The sequence below is a fragment of the Epinephelus lanceolatus genome, chromosome 12, assembly GCF_041903045.1.
Source record: "Epinephelus lanceolatus isolate andai-2023 chromosome 12, ASM4190304v1, whole genome shotgun sequence".
NCBI classification, from domain to species: Eukaryota; Metazoa; Chordata; class Actinopteri; order Perciformes; family Serranidae; genus Epinephelus; species Epinephelus lanceolatus.
In genome coordinates, this window is record NC_135745.1 from 35,370,071 (window position 1) to 35,389,275 (window position 19,205).

At 42.2% G+C, this 19,205-nt stretch overlaps 1 protein-coding gene across 5 annotated transcripts in view; it reads left to right on the plus strand.

Moving 5' to 3' along the window:
- per2 (period circadian clock 2) overlaps positions 1–15,235 on the plus strand; it is a 36,488-nt gene extending 21,253 nt beyond the window's left edge. The window contains exons 7-24 of one of the 5 annotated variants that reach the window (XM_033636444.2): positions 304–355; positions 875–1,017; positions 1,633–1,711; positions 1,818–1,924; positions 2,025–2,178; positions 2,293–2,407; positions 2,640–2,789; positions 3,062–3,152; positions 3,281–3,461; positions 3,758–3,882; positions 5,149–5,355; positions 6,925–7,188; positions 7,376–8,259; positions 8,640–8,756; positions 10,584–10,794; positions 11,147–11,354; positions 13,122–13,272; positions 13,475–15,235. In XM_033636444.2, the coding sequence (XP_033492335.1) occupies positions 304–355; positions 875–1,017; positions 1,633–1,711; positions 1,818–1,924; positions 2,025–2,178; positions 2,293–2,407; positions 2,640–2,789; positions 3,062–3,152; positions 3,281–3,461; positions 3,758–3,882; positions 5,149–5,355; positions 6,925–7,188; positions 7,376–8,259; positions 8,640–8,756; positions 10,584–10,794; positions 11,147–11,354; positions 13,122–13,272; positions 13,475–13,612 (3,377 nt within the window). In that variant the 3' untranslated portion in view covers positions 13,613–15,235. The remainder of the gene's footprint in view (positions 1–303; positions 356–874; positions 1,018–1,632; positions 1,712–1,817; positions 1,925–2,024; positions 2,179–2,292; positions 2,408–2,639; positions 2,790–3,061; positions 3,153–3,280; positions 3,462–3,757; positions 3,883–5,148; positions 5,356–6,924; positions 7,189–7,375; positions 8,260–8,639; positions 8,757–10,583; positions 10,795–11,146; positions 11,355–13,121; positions 13,273–13,474) is intronic. The other 4 variants (XM_033636447.2, XM_033636445.2, XM_033636448.2 and 1 more) reach the window with 4 other exon arrangements.
- Positions 15,236–19,205: the final 3,970 nt, after the last annotated feature.

Below are 19,205 nucleotides of genomic sequence, written 5' to 3' on the forward strand. Positions count from 1 at the left end.
AACTGATAATACCTAGACAGACTTATTGGTCTGTGACCTGAAGCCCTTTCTTCACATCAGACCCAGACCTGAACTTTATCTGTTGTGATTCATCCCCCATATGCCAAATATTTTGGCTGGCACACTAAATTCAGCCTCGACTCTGTTTAAATTCATTTCATTTAAGTGTAGTGCTGCGCTCCCCAGTGATGTTTTTTGATGGAATTAATCAAAGCCTGATCACCTGCTGGAGCCGAGACCCTGGTTAGCATTTTGCCGGATCATGTTGCTTCTGAATTTAAATATTTCCTTTTCCCGTTTCAGAGTCATCACCGCCTGACTGCATGCAGGAGAAGTCCTTCTTCTGTCGTATCAGGTGGGTGTGCAGCGGTTCAAACATGGCGTCGGGCCATCTGCTGCTCGTACCTGTTTGTAGTGTTTATTCATACTTTCATTCCACTCTAGATGTTTTTCAATTAGTCTGTGACATCACATGCTTGTGAACTGTAATCAGATGCTTTTTCCAGGCCGGTGTCATACATATAGGCAGACTGACACAAACACACACACACACACACACACACACCCACCTTACTGAACTTGTAAGGACTTTCCATCAGCTTCAAACCATTCCCCATAGCCAAACCTTATGTCTAATTCTCATTCTGATCTCAGGAGTCGCCTGATGTAAAAATGTCATCATGCCTGGGGTCTTAAACCTACTCTCCCACATTAATGCTCAGATATGACGGAGACGAAGCTAAACACTGACACCTTGTGTTCAATAACCTGAAATCTACAACCCACAAACCTGTGGATTATTTTTGAAAACTTGAACCTCAATCAAACAGACAATCCTTATTTTTATTTAACTTTTCTTCCCTCTAATTTCTAGTGGCGGTAAGGAGTGTGAGGGCGATCTGCAGTACTATCCCTTCCGCATGACACCCTACCTGATGAAGGTCCAGGACACGGTGCATGCTGAGGACCAGTTCTGCTGCCTCCTGCTGGCTGAGAGAGTTCACTCTGGTTATGATGGTGAGATCAAAATCAAGTTTATATACATAGCACATTTAAAAACAACCTCAGTTGACCGAAGTGCTGTGCAAATTAAGAAAAATGACACACAAAGATATAGCAATGTAACATGTACACAGATATAAGACAGAATAACACCAACAAGAACACTTACATACATTAAAAAAAAAATACTATCTTCTGTCTAAGTCTTTTTATTTAAATGTAATAACCAATTAACCAAGAACTCAAATGTGCGAAAGCATGCTCACGAGTGTGCCTTTATTCTGTTGTTACCTAAGAATAAATCCCAAATAAGAAAACACTGGTTCAGCGTGTCAGAATCTTTCTTCTTAAGAACATGTGGTGAATGAGGCCTTTAGTTATTCTGAAATAGACAATATGTATTCAAGTCCGTTTTGTTTAAATATCCCAAAATCACAAATTACATTACAACATCCTTAGATCCTTTGTACAGGTAAATAAAAGCAAGTTTTCCTCCAGTGGCAAAATTAGCATTAAAAACTGTTGATGTTTTACGCCTGCTGACAGCTCATGACTTTGAAAGCTCTCTAAACTAGACCCAACTCTTTTTTAGATAGCATTAATAATTAAGGTCATTTCCTTTTCTTTAAGCTCCCAGAATTCCAACAGACAAGCGCATCTTCACCACCACACACACTCCGAGTTGTGTGTTTCAGGATGTGGATGAGAGGTAAGTCACTGCTGGGTGTTTTTACTCAAAAATCTGAGTTTTTGCGCACAAATAAAAATGACCAGAGTATAATAGAATTGGTGTGGATGTGTTTTGTGTGTTTCAGGGCGGTTCCTCTCCTCGGGTACCTCCCCCAGGATCTGATCGGCACCCAAGTCCTCCTCCACCTGCACCCCAATGACCGACCGATTATGTTGGCCATTCACAGAAAGAGTGAGTCCACAGAATTAAATAGATGTCAGAATTTCCTATGTCTGCACAGGAACTCTGTCCTCATCATGATCTGACTGTATTATTTTGGCTTTCTCTGCAGTTCTTCAGTTCGCAGGACAACCCTTCGACCACTCGTCCATCCGGTTCTGCGCGCGAAATGGAGAATACATCATTCTTGACACCAGCTGGTCCAGTTTCGTCAACCCCTGGAGCCGCAAGGTCTCCTTCGTCATCGGAAGACACAAAGTGCGCATGTGAGTATCACTGAATGTCGCTAAGCCACACTTGGAAAAATTTCACACACGTTTATAAACCAGAAGCTTTTTAACTCATCTTGATCTGCGGATATGGTTTTTTGTGTTTGCCAGGGGCCCTGTCAATGAAGATGTTTTCGTGGCCCCGGTCTCCACTGTCCGTGAGATGAAGACCATGGAGCCTGACATTCAGGAGATTACTGAGCAGATCCATCGTCTCCTGCTACAGGTGAGAGGACGTATAGAAATGAAGGACACATAGTATTAATTATAGAAGAGGGGGGTAGAATCATAGAAGCTAGTAGCGATTAAATAAATCAAAGAAGAGATGCAAATGCTGATATATAGACAGCTGAGGAATTCAAAGAAAAGAAAAGAAAACACACTGTAAATTGTAAAACTTTTTTATTTTTTATTTTTTATTTTTTTTATCCTTATTCCCTCTCTCTATCTGTAATCAGCCGGTCCATAACGGTGTGTCCAGTGGCTACAGCAGTCTGAGCAGAAACGACCAGCTTGTCGGCATGAGCTCCTCCAGCGAGAGCCTTAACTACTGCAGCGGGAGCAAGATCAGACAAGAGGAGCAGGAAGTGAGCAGCAAAGCCAGACCAGTGAGTAAAACCCAGATACTCACAGCTCAGTGCAGTGTGTGTTCCAGCAGCATGTGCTCCTGCTTCACTATTTTGTGACATTTTATTCATTTTACAAAAACCTTTCAGTAATTTAGAGTAGACTGGACCAAATTCAGCTGGCTTACATTCATTTTTAAATATGAACAACAGGGCTGCAACTCTAAATTATTTTCGTTACTGATGACATCGCCAGCTCTACTGCAAACATTTCAAATCAGATGACTCTTGGGTCTTGTGTCTCTGTGTCACAGCGAACCTTTCAGGAAATCTGTAAAGGAATCCATCTTCAGAAGAGCCAGGAGCAGCAGACACCTAAACCAGACATCAGGAAAAGCAGTGGCAGTAAGTCCTGCTGATATATACCTCCATATTTGTGTGTGAATAGTTGAGAATGTGTGTCTGAGGGACACGAATACTGTTTGTTATGATACTGACCCCATACCGGCCCCTAACTCCTGACCTTTCTCCAGTAGAATCTGCAAAGAAGAGCTCAGCAGTGGTGCGGCCCAAAGACTCAGCAGCTCCCCTCAACTGGAGCGAGACTGCGGCCACTATGGAGGACACTAGGTCCTCTTACCAGGAGGAGACGGCCTTCAATGATCAGACCGTCTACTCCTACCAGCAGATCAGCTGTTTGGACAGTGTTGTCAGGTACAGAGATGAAGATGTGATTTTGATGCAGTTTATACCCAGCGTTGTACAATCATGAGCCAGTCTAACTGAAATGCTACAAGAACAAGGTTTCCATCGGATCACCCACAGAAAATATTTGACTCAAAATTCACTTTCCAGGAGAGAGGACATTTCCAGTCAGTGTTTTAGCACAGAACTCAATCAATTATGGTTAATTATGGTGGTTCAGGCAAACCTAATTTTTTTACCACTTGTTTTGTGATGTTGCCTGCTAGTTGATAATAATTGACGGTATGTTGTTATGTCATCTGTAGGTACTTGGAGAGTTGTAATGTTCCCATCACCATGAAGAGGAAGTGCCAGTCTTCCTCCAACACCACGTCCTCTAACTCAGATGAGGACAAACAGAGAGGACCCAACAGCATGCAGGTGTCTGAAGGTATGTTTCACCTCCTCAGTTCCTACTAGGGCTGTGACGATAACCACATGACTGCAATACTGAGGCCATGTGATACCTACCGCGGGGCTGAGCTCATTACTGTCATCACAGGAAGTTTTTTTTTTTTTTTTTTTTTTTTGGCTGGTGTAAGTTACAGAGGTGCATATGTTGTGTGAAGTAAAATAACAAACAATAATCATTGTTTGATTATCTTCATTGACTTTCTTCCATACTCAAGGGCTTCTTCAGAAAAAAACCCCCAAAATGTTTCTGTCGCTCATAACTTCCATTTAGAGCCGTATTTAAATGATATGTAGTGCGTGGTCTAAAGCAGTGGTCCCCAACTGGTCCATATTTCTCCTTCGTCATTAGTTTCAAGGCCCACACAGTTTAATATATTCGGCGTCATACTCGCCCTTGGCCTAGTTGTGGAGCTAGTTTGCTGTCTCTGTGAAGTACCTGTCCGTTAGTCACTCGCTCTACAGCAGGAAGCAGCACTTCACGTTAGAAGGTTTGTGCCAGAAAATCACAGCACTTCAATATAAAGTTTTTTACTAAGGTGTTATGTTCGTAAGTTGCTGGCCGTCCATTCAGAATGGACCCACAACCCACCATTTGGGAACTAATGGTCTAAAGTGCATTTAGAGTGTGTCCAACTCCACTTTTGGTAGTTAAAAATCTCATAATTTGGGCGCAGAGTAAGGTGAAAGAGGCCAAGGGGTTGTATTTAGTCCCTTAAATAATCAGAGGTAAGATTTGGACGTAACATGAAGTGAACCAGTCAAAGCGTTGTCTCCTATTCCCTTGAAAAACTAGGTGTGCCTGCAGCTGGCAATACACCAGCAATGCCCCTGATCACACACTCATGGGCACATAGATGAGTGCGAGTACGTTTGCTACTTTGACTACATGGGCGCTGGCAATAAAAATGACAACTGCGTTGGTCTGAAACTAGAAATGACAGTTGCGCTGCAGCTTTGCGCCGGGTGTAAGATAATCTTTGATTATTATTAGTTATGTCTGGGCTTCAGTATTTGTCCCTTTATTGTTTCTACGTGTTTATTACCAACGCAGTAAAAACTTGCTTTTTCAACACGGTAAGGAAAAAATCAGTACGTCACAGCCCTAGTTCCTACCAAGACAGAAAAGCAGACACTTATTGTCACCTCATTATACAAAGCTCTGGCTTTTCCTTTAAACTTCTCTCTCAGACTCTTCAATGCCAGCTCCTTGTCAGTATCTCTTGTTCTCTGTTCTCTTTGGCAGAACCAGCCTTGTTGAAGGATCAGTCTGGTCACTCAGCTTTGGAACATCAAGACAAAAAGTCCACTGACGCAGCCACAGCGGTAGTGGGCACCTCACTGCCCCTACCTGTACCTAACAAACCAGAAAGTGTGGTGTCCATAACCAGCCAGTGTAGCTACAGTAGCACCATAGTGCATGTTGGGGACAAGAAACCTCAACCAGAGTCAGGTACAGTGCCATGAAAGAGTATTTGCTCTCAACCTGATTTCCGCTGTTGTTGCATATTTATCACAGAAACAAATCCGATCTTCAGATAAAATGTACAGTCAGCCAATTAACGTAGTGTTAGCTTATCATTTCATTTATTTAAGGAACAAAGTCATCCATTATCACCACGTTGACAAGCAAATGGCCACTTTGAGCTGAAAAAGTTTGGGCTAAAATTCCCGACAAAACTGGCATCAAACTTTAAAAATGATTTACAGTTAGTGCAGTCATTGCTGCTAATTATGTTCAGACGCAGCTGTAGATTTTCAAGCATCAGCTACTTTTTGAAGGACGGATATTATTCAGTAACAAATAGGCAAACACAAAGGAAATCAGGAAAGGGGGAAATGGTTTTTCATAGCACTGTGTCATCGCAAATTTATCTCTATATGTGTGCGCGCTTCTTTCTCTGTCTTTGTGTGTGTGTGTGTGTGTGTGTATGCGCGCTATCGATGGATGCTTGGCAGCTTGTATCTCAAACGCACAAAAAAGCCAACTTTTCTTATTATACAGCGAATCTAAACACTAATTCACCACCTTAGAATATATATTTGTAATTGCTCCATAATATTAATTGATCCATAATGTTGAACCTCATTGCACTTTCTAATATTTTGGACACGGATAACCCAACAAATCTGTACAAATTGGTACAAATATAAAACACTACTAATACAACCAGTAGGCACTGTAGTAATAATTGTAATAATAACGAGTGAGCCAGACTCAAAATGATCTACATACACCATGAAAGTATGTAAGTGAGTCATATCTGTGGTCCTTAAAGGAATGCTTCAAACCCCAAATGACCATTTGTATAGATAGATATATTACTCTGTTTTACATTGAATTCATCATGAAAGAGTAATTTTACAAACATTTACGAAACTAATTTTACTCTGCTGAACACGGGAGCAGCTGGTCTACCGCTGCCCAGACGGAGGCAGTGATAGACCAGCTGCTCCCGTGTTCAGCGAGGTGATGTTTGGCTTTGTAGAGAGCATAGATAAGTTTAATTTATAGTTAAGTTCCCTGTCTGAAAGAGCTGTCTGTTCCGGAAGTACTGCTCATACGACTGGATGAATTAGTCTCAGATTATACTGCACGAGTTGTATGATAATTGGATGTATTGATATAGGTTTTCTTTTGTGAAACGTGCATCCCTATAACTTTAATTTATCAAGAATTTTCTCCATTTTTGTTTCTTTTTTTTTTTGGCAGCATGTGAGAAAAACATTTTTTGTTCATGAATTCAGCATAACACGGGGTTAGTAAAAGACATTCGAATGGTCATTTTTGGGGTGAAGTATTCCTTGAAAGGGCTCTAGCCCTGAAAGACAGTTCCACCTTTTTCCATTTTTTATTTTTTAGGCGCTAATGTCCCAATTCAAGCCACTACAATGCTCGATCAATATATTGCTTTTGTCGTCGTCAATGCCAATGCTAAACAGCTGTACCACATAAAACTCCACCTTTCATTGCTGTAGAATATGTTAAAGTCCTTTTCCACTGTCACCCTTTGGCATACAGAAATCATAGAGGATGTCCAAGGATCAGGAGAGACGGTAGAGTCCATCCAGAACCCTGGGGTTCCTCTTTCTGTTGTTTCCCCTCCCAGTCAGGAGAGGGAGTCCTATAGGAAACTGGGGTTGACCAAGCAGGTTTTGGCGGCCCATACGCAGAAGGAGGAGCAGACCTTTCTGTATCACTTCAGGAAGCATCGAGGACTCAACGCACTCAAAGAAAACTGTTCTCAGTACCTGGAGCGTCAGAGAGGACAGATCGCCAGTGATGGTACCTCCAGCCACCACACTGACACAACATATTAAAAGCCTATAAAAGATAATGTCAGTTTATTACAGCTTACATTCATTTCTTACTAGCAAATTGTATAGTTTTCCATAATAATAATCACTTCTGTCATACTTACAAATTAGTCAACAAATTATTCTTTTTCATCATCTCTTCTATTGATCTCTAGCCGTACCTGCTGCTCGAGCCTCCAAGCAGGCTGGACCAAGTGCAGAGCCCACCACGCGGCGGGGCACACGGAACAGGAAGACCAAGTCAAAGCGAGCGAAGCAGATGGAGTCCTCAGACAGCACAGCGTCCCATCACAGACGGCAACATCTGCGGCCTCCTCTCCTAAACCACGGACTTAACCCAACCTCTTGGTCTCGCTCTGAAACTTCACAGTCAACTTTTCCCATGGCCTACCCCTCCGTGGTGCCAGGCTACCCCCTCCAGGTTTACCCTGGAGCCAGTTCCATAGCTACCCACACAGGCACCACTCTACAGGGCTTTGGGGACAATCAGGGCACCCAGGCCCCTCCCTGCCCCCCACCCATCCACCCTGCTCCCTACACCCCTATTTTGGCTGTAATGCTGCCCATGCCCTACTCTCCAATGGCCCCCGGACTGGCACCGACACAGCCAGTGTACCACACTATGACTGGTGGCTTCCCCGCCCAAATGCAGCCTTTTGGTCAGGCTGCTTTTCCAGGCCAGGCCCCCTTCGCAGCACAGCCTTCCTTCAGTGTTCAGAACCAGTTCAACTCCCAGAACCACTTTGCTCTTCAAGCAGGCTACCTGACCCCATCGCTCTACTTCCCCTCATCCTCGGAAAACCCAAAGGCCCCCGTGGCGGAGGGCCAGTCTCGCTCCTCTACGCCGCAGTCTGGAGGAGCTGGAGGGCACGAGTCCCCGCCCCTGTTCCAGTCTCGCTGCAGCTCGCCTCTCAACCTGCTGGAGCTGGAGCTGTCCGTGGACCGGCAGGACAGCACCTCTGGAGGACAAGGGAATAATACGGCTGAAAGGGAGAAAGGAGCATGTGGCGGCCAGGCCAAGGAGAGAGAGCTGAAGCAGGTGAACAAGGAAACCAGCCTCTTTCTCTTTGCTTTCCTCTTACCTTTTCTTTTTCTTTCTTTTACCTCCACAAGTCTCCCAATGCCCGTGACTGATGCACTTAACATTCTTAAAATGTCGATGCCTCGCTGACATGTATCATTGTGGGTTGTTTGAACTCCCGTTAGTAGGCTGTGGCATGTTCCCCAGAGACAGTCATTATTATGTCTCTCAGCCTTAATGCCATCATCACAGTGATCCTCCACATTATTCATAGTACTAAAGTGCACCTTCTTTTGCCATTGTATTGCTATGCCATGTGTCAAGTCAGTCTAGACTCCTCCGATGAAATGTGGCCCAGGGTGTTAATACATGATGTTATTATCCCTTACACCCTTTAGCCATCTCTCAGTCTGCTTGGTCCACCTGGACCCTTGTATTGCGAGGGCTCGCCCTGTGTCTGTGAGCGTTTTTCTTGGGATAAAGTGGGCTCTAGGCTGAGGGCTTGCAGCAAAGAGGTAGGCAAACCATCAGCAAATCTCCACCCTACTCCAATCCCATTCCTCCTTGATTCCATATGTCAATTATAACTGTAAGCATTTTTTAAATCTTTCAGTGTTTTTGTCTATCCAATACAGTATTGATGACATTGATTTTAACATAAGCATGAGACTGAGAACTTTAAAAAGAAACGTACGTAACTTAAAAACATTTTAAGTAAAACCGTATTATTGCACACAGTTGTACCGTGTGTATGTACACATACATAGTCTTTGATTTTGCATGCAAGAACCAAACCAAGGCTTGAAACATACAGTTAACATCAGCAGTGGAAACCAGTTTTAGCATCAAAAGAAAACAGTGGAAATTATATTTTCCTCTGTATTGTATTACACTGAGATGTGACCAGCAACACAATGTTTTTTCAAACTCCTACATTTAATGTACATGCTCTTATTTAAAGGTTCAGTGTGTAAGATACAGGGGGATTTGGTGGCATCTAGTGGTGAGGATTGCAGATTGCAACCAGCTGAAACTTCTCCCAGTTATAATTGCTTCAGTGTTCTTTGTTCAGGAGGTTTTGAATTATCCACAGAGGTCTCTTCATCTCTGAAACAAACGGACCTGTTGATTTAAACCAGTGACTAAAGCAGTTTCACAATAAAAATCAGTGTTTCTCCGACACTGTTCTGCACATTGCAGATGGACGCTAATGTCCGCGCACCTTTTGTCTCTGATAACTAAGATCCTCATGTTCAGGAGGTTTTTAACAGTGGCTGAATTATCCGCAGAGATCACTTCCTCTCCAAAACAAACAGACCTGTTCATTCAAACCAGTAAAAACACTGAATAAAGCAGTTTCACATAAAAAAAATCTGTGTTTTTCCAACTCTGCTCACAGAGTGGCTACTAACTATGGTGGCAGACACAAAAACGAGAATAGCCCTATGAAGAGCCAGTGTTTGGATTGTCCAACATGACGATCTCCGTAGATATGGAACATTCCCTATGTGGATTTAAACTGTTCATTCATTAACTGTTCAGCTAATGAAAACGCAGTGATGCTTATTTTGAGGTGGGCATGGTCATCTCTCCCCCACATGTTTGCTCCTTATTTTGTTGCTCGTTTTTATCTGCTCAAAAGTGTATGTCGCTAAAACAGAGACAGGATTTGTCTCTCTGAAAAAAATGCTATTTCAGTGTCCGAACGTTAAGAAGGGTTGGGGCTTGTGAAAAATGTGTCCTGTATTTACTTCAGTGACTATAGGATGAAGGAAACGATCATAATCTGTGCTCACATTCACTTTTCCCATTGGAATGAATGGACTCAGGGCTGCAGCAAGTCTCCCAAAGGGGCGGGGCAGTGGCAAAACCTACGTGACACAGATAGAGGAAATGAATCTAAAATGAGCCATCTATGTTGGTTTATTAACGGTCTCTGTGACACAGTAAATAAAACATGCTTAGTATATTATATTCCATTACTGCCAGTATATTCCCCTCAGTCCCACACACTGGACCTTTAATGATTTGCCCTACTTTAAATCAGCTGCAGGAGGATCAGAATCACTGTCGTGTTTCTAACTATGCACAGCTTTTTTGTTTAGCTCTGGTTATCACATGTATTTGTGAACAAAGTGATTGGTGAGATGGGCAATTTTCCATGCTCACTGCAGAGATATACTCCCAGTTGAGTCTAAAAACGCAGAGGCGGGATGCAACACAGCCAATGATACTGCACCTGTGTGTGTTATAAAGATGCAGGAGATGCTACAGTCAGCTGACCAGAGCTCTGAAGTCAAGCTCCTCTGTTATAGTAAGCGTTAATGTTTTTGTTTTTGAAGGCAAGTTCACGAGGCGACGGGAACAACAGTGACGCCAACTCTTCGTCCAGTGACATGCTCGACATTATTCTGCATGAGGACTCCGGCTCAGCCACCTCTGGGTCCATGGGTTCAGGATCCAATGGCTGTGGAACGTCAGCCAGCGGGACATCCAACAGTGGGACATCTAAGAGCAGGACGTCAGCCAGTGGGACCTCTGGCAGTGGAACAGGTCTGGACTTAGGTTACAGTCTTATGGATATGACGAGATGAGGTCAATTTCACACATTCTCAGTGATAAATGAGCAGGAAAATTTGAATTTAACTGGAATGGAAAATAGAAAACACCAAAGTGAACAGAAGTCTCTCTGTTGGTTTAGCTAATGTTTATAGTCACAGGTTTATTAATACACAGCCCATTTGTTACATACAATGTCTTCAGTGTATCAGTGTTTCCGTGAGCTGTAGCAATGTGTGAAAAAGTTTACCAGCAACTACTGGCACATGATTTTTGATGTTACTATCTATTTGTAGTAAAAAAAAATATTTGAAAGTATAACATTGTGCTCTCTGGTTGTCCTCAGGAAGCAACAACAGTAGTAAATACTTTGGCAGCGTGGACTCATCCCAGAACAGCCAGAAGGTCAAAGGTCACCTGAGCGGCAGTGAGGGAAGGCCCATGGAGATGGAGCAGAGCGAACACCTCATCAAGTACGTACGACAGGACCCGCTGTGGCTGCTCACTGCCGACACAGATGACAAGGTCATGATGACCTATCAGCTGCCCTTGCGGTGAGTAGGAGGACAGGGCCGTAGCTAGTGAGGAGTAGGACAGTGACCCTGTAGAAACTGCTGTTTGATAGTGTGTCAACCCTCTGTTTGTTATGGAAGGATAAGGGTAAGCATGCATCCAGACGAACTCCCCTCTGTTCCTAATTAATAGTTTCCTGTGTAGAGATAGTGGAGGATGCATGTGCAGCCAGGAGGCCGAAAACCTCAGAAAGGTGTCATGATGGCTCACTTGTGGACGTTGTTTTGGCACAGTTGTATCTTCATAAACAGTATTGTTCACAACACTTGCAGTGGAATATGGAAGACAAGACTTTTTGTCTCCCCACTTTCAGGTGCTATGGTAATAACATGGTAATGCAGTATCCTCTTGTGCACACAAGAGGATACTACAGGCTCAATCTGGATTGTGCCGAACGCATTTCAGGTAATTTTGTGGCCAGGCTCTCTTGGTGTACTATGGCACACTTAGACATGGGTTAGAATCAGAGAGAACGCATTACTATAGGTGGGTGCATTAGAGGCTGGGGCTGTCATGGTAAATGGTCTGCACTTATAAGGCGCTTTTTGAGTTGTCTGAACTCAAAGTGCTGCAACACCACATGTCACATTCACACACATATTCACACACCGATGGCTGAGGCTACCATACATGGTGCCACCTGCTACTCAGTAACCATTCACACACACTCACGTCCCAGTATCTTGCCCAAGGATACTTTGACATGTGGACTGAGAAGCTAGGGATCGAACCACCAATCTTCTGAGTAGATGACCCCTTCTACCTCTGAGCCACAGCCGTCCCATCATTGCTGATCACATTCATTACTGTCACCTCCTTCATTCACAGATCTCTCTACGTCATGACAGACTTGACAGTTTAGAGTCCTGTAGTGTTGTCTGGGACGTTTTGAATCCAAACAATCTCTATCACATCCTGTTGCTCATCACAGCCACACATCTACCTTTACTATAATTAAAAATATGGAGCTTTGGGCAACATTTCGGCCAGTCAAACAAGAAGTTTGAAGTGACTGACATTTTTTCTGAGCTGTGTGAACAGTCTTCAGTGTATCGGTCTCCAACACACTTGCTGATGTGCAGAAAAATCGTGTATAATAATTAATCAAAAGGCACATAAGCACGGAGTGATCTGTGGTTATTTTACAACAGTCTGATGCTGATTGCACAAAATGTAACCGGCAGATCTGTTGTGTAATTGTGGCTCGACAGCGCACAGCATCACTCCAGTTAGAGACTGCAGATGGAACAGATACCTGCTGCTTTCAGATGGTTGTAAAGAGAGTCAGCAGTGAAAAGAAAAGCGCATGAAGTCATTACACCAGTTCATACACACTGTTTCTGACCTGTGTGAGTGACTTTTGTTCAGCATGTGTTTTCTGTCAGCTGCCTCATTTGTTGGGGACAGCTCATGAGTAGAAAAACAGTCAGGAACTCTACACACGATTTATGCAGGGACCGTTTTTGACCACGAGGTGGCACCCTTACTTTAACACAGTCAGTAGGTAGGAGGTGCCTGACAGTGAATTAGACTGTGAACTTTGTTGGTTATGAAATGTTTGAGTGTCACAAACACTTTAGTAGCTCAAGATAATAATTACAAAAATCCAGTTGCTGTGTTCTCACTGTTTTATGATACTCCAACAGTAAGAATATATCATCCAAACCCAACCCTGATAGAAGCTTATCAGACACGACTATGGGGTAGAGTATTGAATGTGGCTGTTTGTGTGTTTGCTGTACCCGCAGTGACATCCAGAGAGTCCTCAGAGAAGACCGAGAGAAGCTGAGGCTGCTGCAGAAGAACCAGCCGCGCTTTTCGGAGGAGCAGAAGAAGGAGCTGGTGGAGGTCCATCCATGGATTAAGAAAGGAGTTCTGCCCAAGGCGGTTGATGTCAAGGTAGAATGACTTTTAAAAACAGTTCAGATTATTTTATTTCAGAATATGAAGTTTTTACCTTCCATTTAATGTGAGAAACTAGGCTTAATGGTTCTTTTTACCAGTTTAATAGATGCATCACTTTAAGTTATATCAAACTGGTGCAAAAAATTTGAAAATGTGGTCTTTTGTCTCACCTTTTCGTTTTGTCTGTGTCGTCCAGGCGTGCTCCTGCTGTGCCGGCGCCTCAGAGGCAGCGGTAGCAGCAGCAAACCTTGACATCGCTCATACAGAGACGGGGGAGGTCGGCTGCCAGCGGAGACCCAGAGAGGAACCCTCAGACACTGTTGTCCTCTCCTAACGGACCCTTTGCTCTTCACTCAACACTCTTCAGTGCTGTCTCCGTCTGTCTCTGTAGATAACAGAGAGAAACTGACTCAAACAGACGTTTGTAGAATGTGAATATACGAGTGGCGGACCCTTTGACTACGTATGTTCATCCATTCGTTTCTGTGTAGCATTTTAACACAGTGCAGTGAATGCGCTGATGAGGAGATGGCGAGCCCAGTGAGTGAAACACAGCATGTGCTCATACTTTAGGCAGCACAGTAGATGTCAAACATACGCCAGCAATGGCAGGAAGTGGCTCTGTGGTGTTCTAACTGCGGCGGTACAAAAATGAATTCAGCATTTTGTGACATAATTTCAACAACACCATGCTACGTCAGCATGTGGTGAGAACAGGTGGTGTTCAGTCAGTCACTCCTGTCTATCATGCCATCAGGCACCAAACGAACGCACAAGTGCACTTTGTGAGCTGCACTGGTAGAAGAGGAAAAACACGAGCGAGACTCTGAACTGTACGTCTGCTCTTTGTGTCCAGATTACTTGGCTGATGTTGCGTTTAGTCACTGTGAGGAAATAAAAGTGAGCAACAGTGACCAGGAACGGACTCACCGGCAACGGCTGAGACTTTTTTACCACCTTCATCCTCCCTGGAAAACATACTCTAATTCCTGACTTAAAGGGAAAGACCACCAAAATTAAGAATCTAATATATTATTTTCATGGCCAAGAAAGTTCCATCAATTTTTGTGAATATGAGCTGCTCTCTCTCAAAGCCAAATAGGTCTCAAACTTGTTATGTCATCAAGCATAAAGTCTGGATCTGCTCCATAAACAACACTCCCTTTTACACTGCCTGTTCAGGGCAGAAATGTTGCACCGTTATGCTGCCCTGCAGCACAGTATATTAGGTACGATCATTTGAAACTGTGTCTGTATAAACAGGACAGTCAGCAAGACGGGTGTGACGTTTCAACAATGTGTTATTTATGCAACCCACCATTGGGAGATTTAAAAAGCAGCGGTTAGCAGTTAGCAGCTAACTCAGAGAAGCAGAACAGCTGAGGTAAATGACCGCAAATTGGGAAAACAGTGAGATTTTGGCATTTCTTACCCTCTGAGCAGAGGACTAGATCGGCCACCATACAACAGGGACGGTTAATTATATAATTAATTCTATATAATAATGTTATTGACATGTAAAGCCATTGTTATTTTTGTCTATAAAGCGTTGCCGTCGCCCATGTTTTATGTCACACTAGAGGCAGACGCTGTGGTGTAACATGTCACACCCGTCACACCTCTTTTGATTCTGTAATGTCAGCATACAGTCTGTTATCACACACTGCAGCTGTACGATGCTGCCATCATGTGTTTCTGTGTAAAAATGCAAAGGAGGCATAAAGAAGGGACTTTGTAGCGGCCCTATCTCTGTGATCTCTGTGTAAAAAGGGCTACTGGCTGTTGAAGGCGGGAATGTCGAACTCTTCCTCTGCCTCGCCATCCTGTTTAAAAGGCACAATGATGGAATGGATGGACAGATTCATTGTTGACATTCTGACAACGTGTTTGTGTGCGCCCCACCACTGGGAGATTTAAAAAGCAGCTAGCCACAGTTAGCAGCTAACTCGAAGAAAAATCAGCATCCAAAAATATCCGCAATTGGGGAAGACAGTGCAGCCTGGGAGCTCCTTACCCTATAACCTGAGGAGGAGATTGACCCCTTAACAACAGTGTTAGTAAATGATTGTTATTGTTTATAAATGCTGCCTGACGCATATGTTATATGACACACTAGAAGCCAACGCTGGTGTCTTACACGTCGCACATCATGCCTGCTTTGCTTATGCAACACTGGCATGCCATCTAAAGAAACACACAGTGGCGGCATCGTGCCTGTGTTGTTTGGTGTTGTGTAAAAAAGCAAAGTCAGCTTAATGAAGGGTTTTTGTTGCAGCCCAGTCGTGGGCTAATGAATGAGAGCCTGATTTCGTTGACCCACAGAATGCTTGCTTTCTTGTTTATTCCCAAATTAACTTTAATCTGCTGTAGTGTTCTCAGCTCTGAAACAGAAAATGTACCCACATATGGAGCAGCTCCGGACTGTAACATCACAAATTTGAGTTTAAGCACTCTAGTTTTTAGATTTGTTCATGTTTGCTTATATTTTTTGGACTGACTTAGACCTTCGGAATAACATGAATTTTGAAAATGGGTGTAGATTCCCTTTAAGTAGAAGTAGCGAAATGGAAGTTTAAGTACTATTAAATGGAAAGTACATGTGTTACTGACCCGCAGGCACGATGGAGGTGGTGAAAACATTTGCACTGAGAAAAAGACAATCAGGTGAAACACATACTGTAAAGCTGCATTTACTCACCGACCCATCATGTTACATAATTTCTGAGAAGTTATCATCTGAAATGTGCATTTTTTTTAAGCCATCTGTGTCACGTTACCTGATTTTGTTCTTTATGCATATTTCCACTCAGTATTTGTTTCAGTATCAGCTGTGAAACTTGCCTCTCACTTCAAGAAACTATATTTAATGCACTTTGATGCTTGTGTGAATGTCTGTATCAGTCCCTGACTCTGAGCATAAATATATATATATATATATAGGCCTATATAAATATATTTTTACATACAGTAATTGTTTCTGTATAAAGAGATTTGTTTTTAAGTTATTTATGGAAAATCAAACTTTAAAAAAACAAGCAGGACCAAGATTCATAATATTTACTGTAAATACTGTTTTAAAAATGTGAAATCAATATAGGGCACACATCACTGCAGACTGTAAAATACTAGTTGTTTATGGTGGGTGATGAATATAAAGTGAGGAGAATATTGATGTTTTCCCCAGTTTTCAAAGTGTGCCACATGACACTTGAACTGGTCTGATGTTGCCCCTCATAAATATGGAGAGGAGCCTCCTGGGCATCCTGTGGAAGTGTCTGAAGCTCATTACCGTTTTGTGTGCTCACCTCAGAAGTCGAAGTTTAGGGTTATTGCACGGATATAAAGCAGCTCAGACAGATGTCAAGTGACTGTGTGGAGGGCTCTCCTTCACTTTGAAGCTCACGTGCGGTCATTTGGGACGAAACTGAATTTTGTCATTTGTCTTTCTGTTAATTTGAACAGACACTGACAGCAATGCACATTTTATTTTATTTTTCTCATTTTTAATGGCGAACACTCTATTATGTTTGTTAACGTTTCTCTAAATAAAATATTGCCGAATTCACAGTGTTGTTGAGTGTGTTGTGAAATGTTTGTTTCTTCATGCATTCAGGCTGTTATTGGCGTTGTAGCACGTGTGTTAGGTTAAATTGGACAAATACTGAACGGACTTTGGTTTGCGGTTAATAGGCCGATGACCAATTAATGACTGTAGACAACTTTGGAGACTGTTTTCCTGTTTGCAGCAGATCGACATCACGTGAATGGAAAATAAACCTTTAATAGCTGCTACAAACACATTTTTGAATTACAAATATGGATCTAGTGTTTAAAGACATGCAAGCAAGTTGTCCTTCTCCACCCTGAAGTCGTGACATTCACCTTCCCGATGCAAATGTCTGTCTGAGCCCGACCACTGAAACAATAGCTGCTCTGGTGTCTTCCTCTGCAGACACTCAGATCCTGCAGTCCACGGCTCAGCAGGCCGGATCAAAGCAACCCTTCCTCCCCTCCTCCCCTCCCTCCTCCTCCTCCTCCCCTCTACTGTTCACACCTGGACAAAATTTACAAACCGCCCTCCTGCAGCGGTCATTTACACCTCTGGAGATCCGCAAATCCGGTTTGATCGCCACACAGATCTGAGCGGACTGAATCAGGTTCGTCATCCTGGAATTTCTTTCTTTCTTGTAACTAGTTACACGTATTTGAATTACAAAATAAATAAAACCACAGCTACTGAGGGCTTCCATCAGAGTATATCCTTTTCAGTAAAACGTTTATGCAGAATATAACATTAATTATTTTGCTCTTCATTTTTCTGCTTTGCAGGAATGCCTTCCCCTGGCATTTTTCAGCTTTATTGCCTAGTTTAAAACATTTATTAGAGGAGTAAGTAAAAAGTAATCAACACTGTGGTCAGTTTGTGTGTAAAAAATCAATAAATAAAGTTCCTAAAAAAAATAGTAATCAAATATAACAAGTTATATTTCATTCATTAAAATAGATTACTTAAAATAATCTGTAACTCATTACATTTATTAGGTAACTTTCCCCAAACTGCTCATCCTGCAAAATGTCCCCTTTGAAAAGTTTATAGTCAGATATTGTGTTTTGGATTATTATTTTTTATAATAATAATAATATTAATAAACTTTATTTATGTAGCACCTTTCATTCAAGAAATGCAGCACACAGTGCTTTACAAGAAGGGCAGTATAAGTACTGAGTGCTTCACATGAAAATGGACATACAACAAACAAGGCAATTCAATATTAAAGGACATTTAAAACTGTTTCATTTATTTTATTTTTTCAGTAAGAAAGTAAATTAAATTAACCTGTTTTAAATGTCCTTTTATATTGAATTGCCTTGTGCAATATTAAAAAAAACTGTTAAATTTAATTTAGTTATTTAAAAAAAATTGAAAACATGGATTAACTGATTCATAAAATCATAGGGTTGTAAAACTAAAAATCATAAAATCAGGTTAAGATTTTAAGGGTTGCAGCAGCTTGAAGCATGAAAAGAAAGAGTGTCAGACCTGTATCAGGAAAGCCAGAGCTAGTTAAAGGCTAAAGTGAACAGATACGTGTTTAGCTATCTTTAAAAAATATTTAGCAAGCGAGCTTCCCTGATATCTTTAGGTAGTGTGTTCCATAACTTTGGGGCGTAATTAGTATTGTTGATAATGTTGTTAAGTGTAAGCAGCATTTGTATCTGAAAGTCTCTTCAAAGTAACCATAAATTAAAACCATCAGGTAAATGTAGTGGAGTAAAATGTGTGATATTCCCCTCTGAAATGTGAAGTACAAGTATAAAGTAGCATAAGATGGAAATACTTAAGTAGAGAACAGGTAGCTGGTCGAGGTAGAGCTAACACTAGCTCTATTGTTGCAGTTTAATATACAAGTATAGTAATTAATCATGCTTTGTTTGAACAATCTGCAAAGTAGCTGATCAAATTGATGTAGTAGATGAAAAAACACTATGTCCCTCTGAAGTGGAATGGAAGTATACAAAAGCATAAAATAGACATAGACAATAGCACTTGAGTACTTAGTTACTTTCCACCACTGGATATATCAAATGCTAAATAGGAATAATGCTCTACTATAATCCCATGCTCACTGTATTAATCTTTCCCCTTGTCATTTCAACAAAGATCCTTCTCAGAATGGGGAAGAGAGTGTTAGAAATGACACTTGGACATCACAGGAACAGCAGTGGAGCCATCTGACTAGAGAAGGATTAAGAGTGAGTTCAGGATTGCTTGTCTTTTCTTATTCATTTGTAGTTGTAGTAGCTGATGGTGCAGAGGCAGAAAAGTGTCTGTGGCTCCCACCGGGACCACAGAGGTCGTGTCTCAGGCTGCAGACACAAGATTTCAAAGTGTCTGTGAATCAGAAGGGGACATGAGTTTACAGATC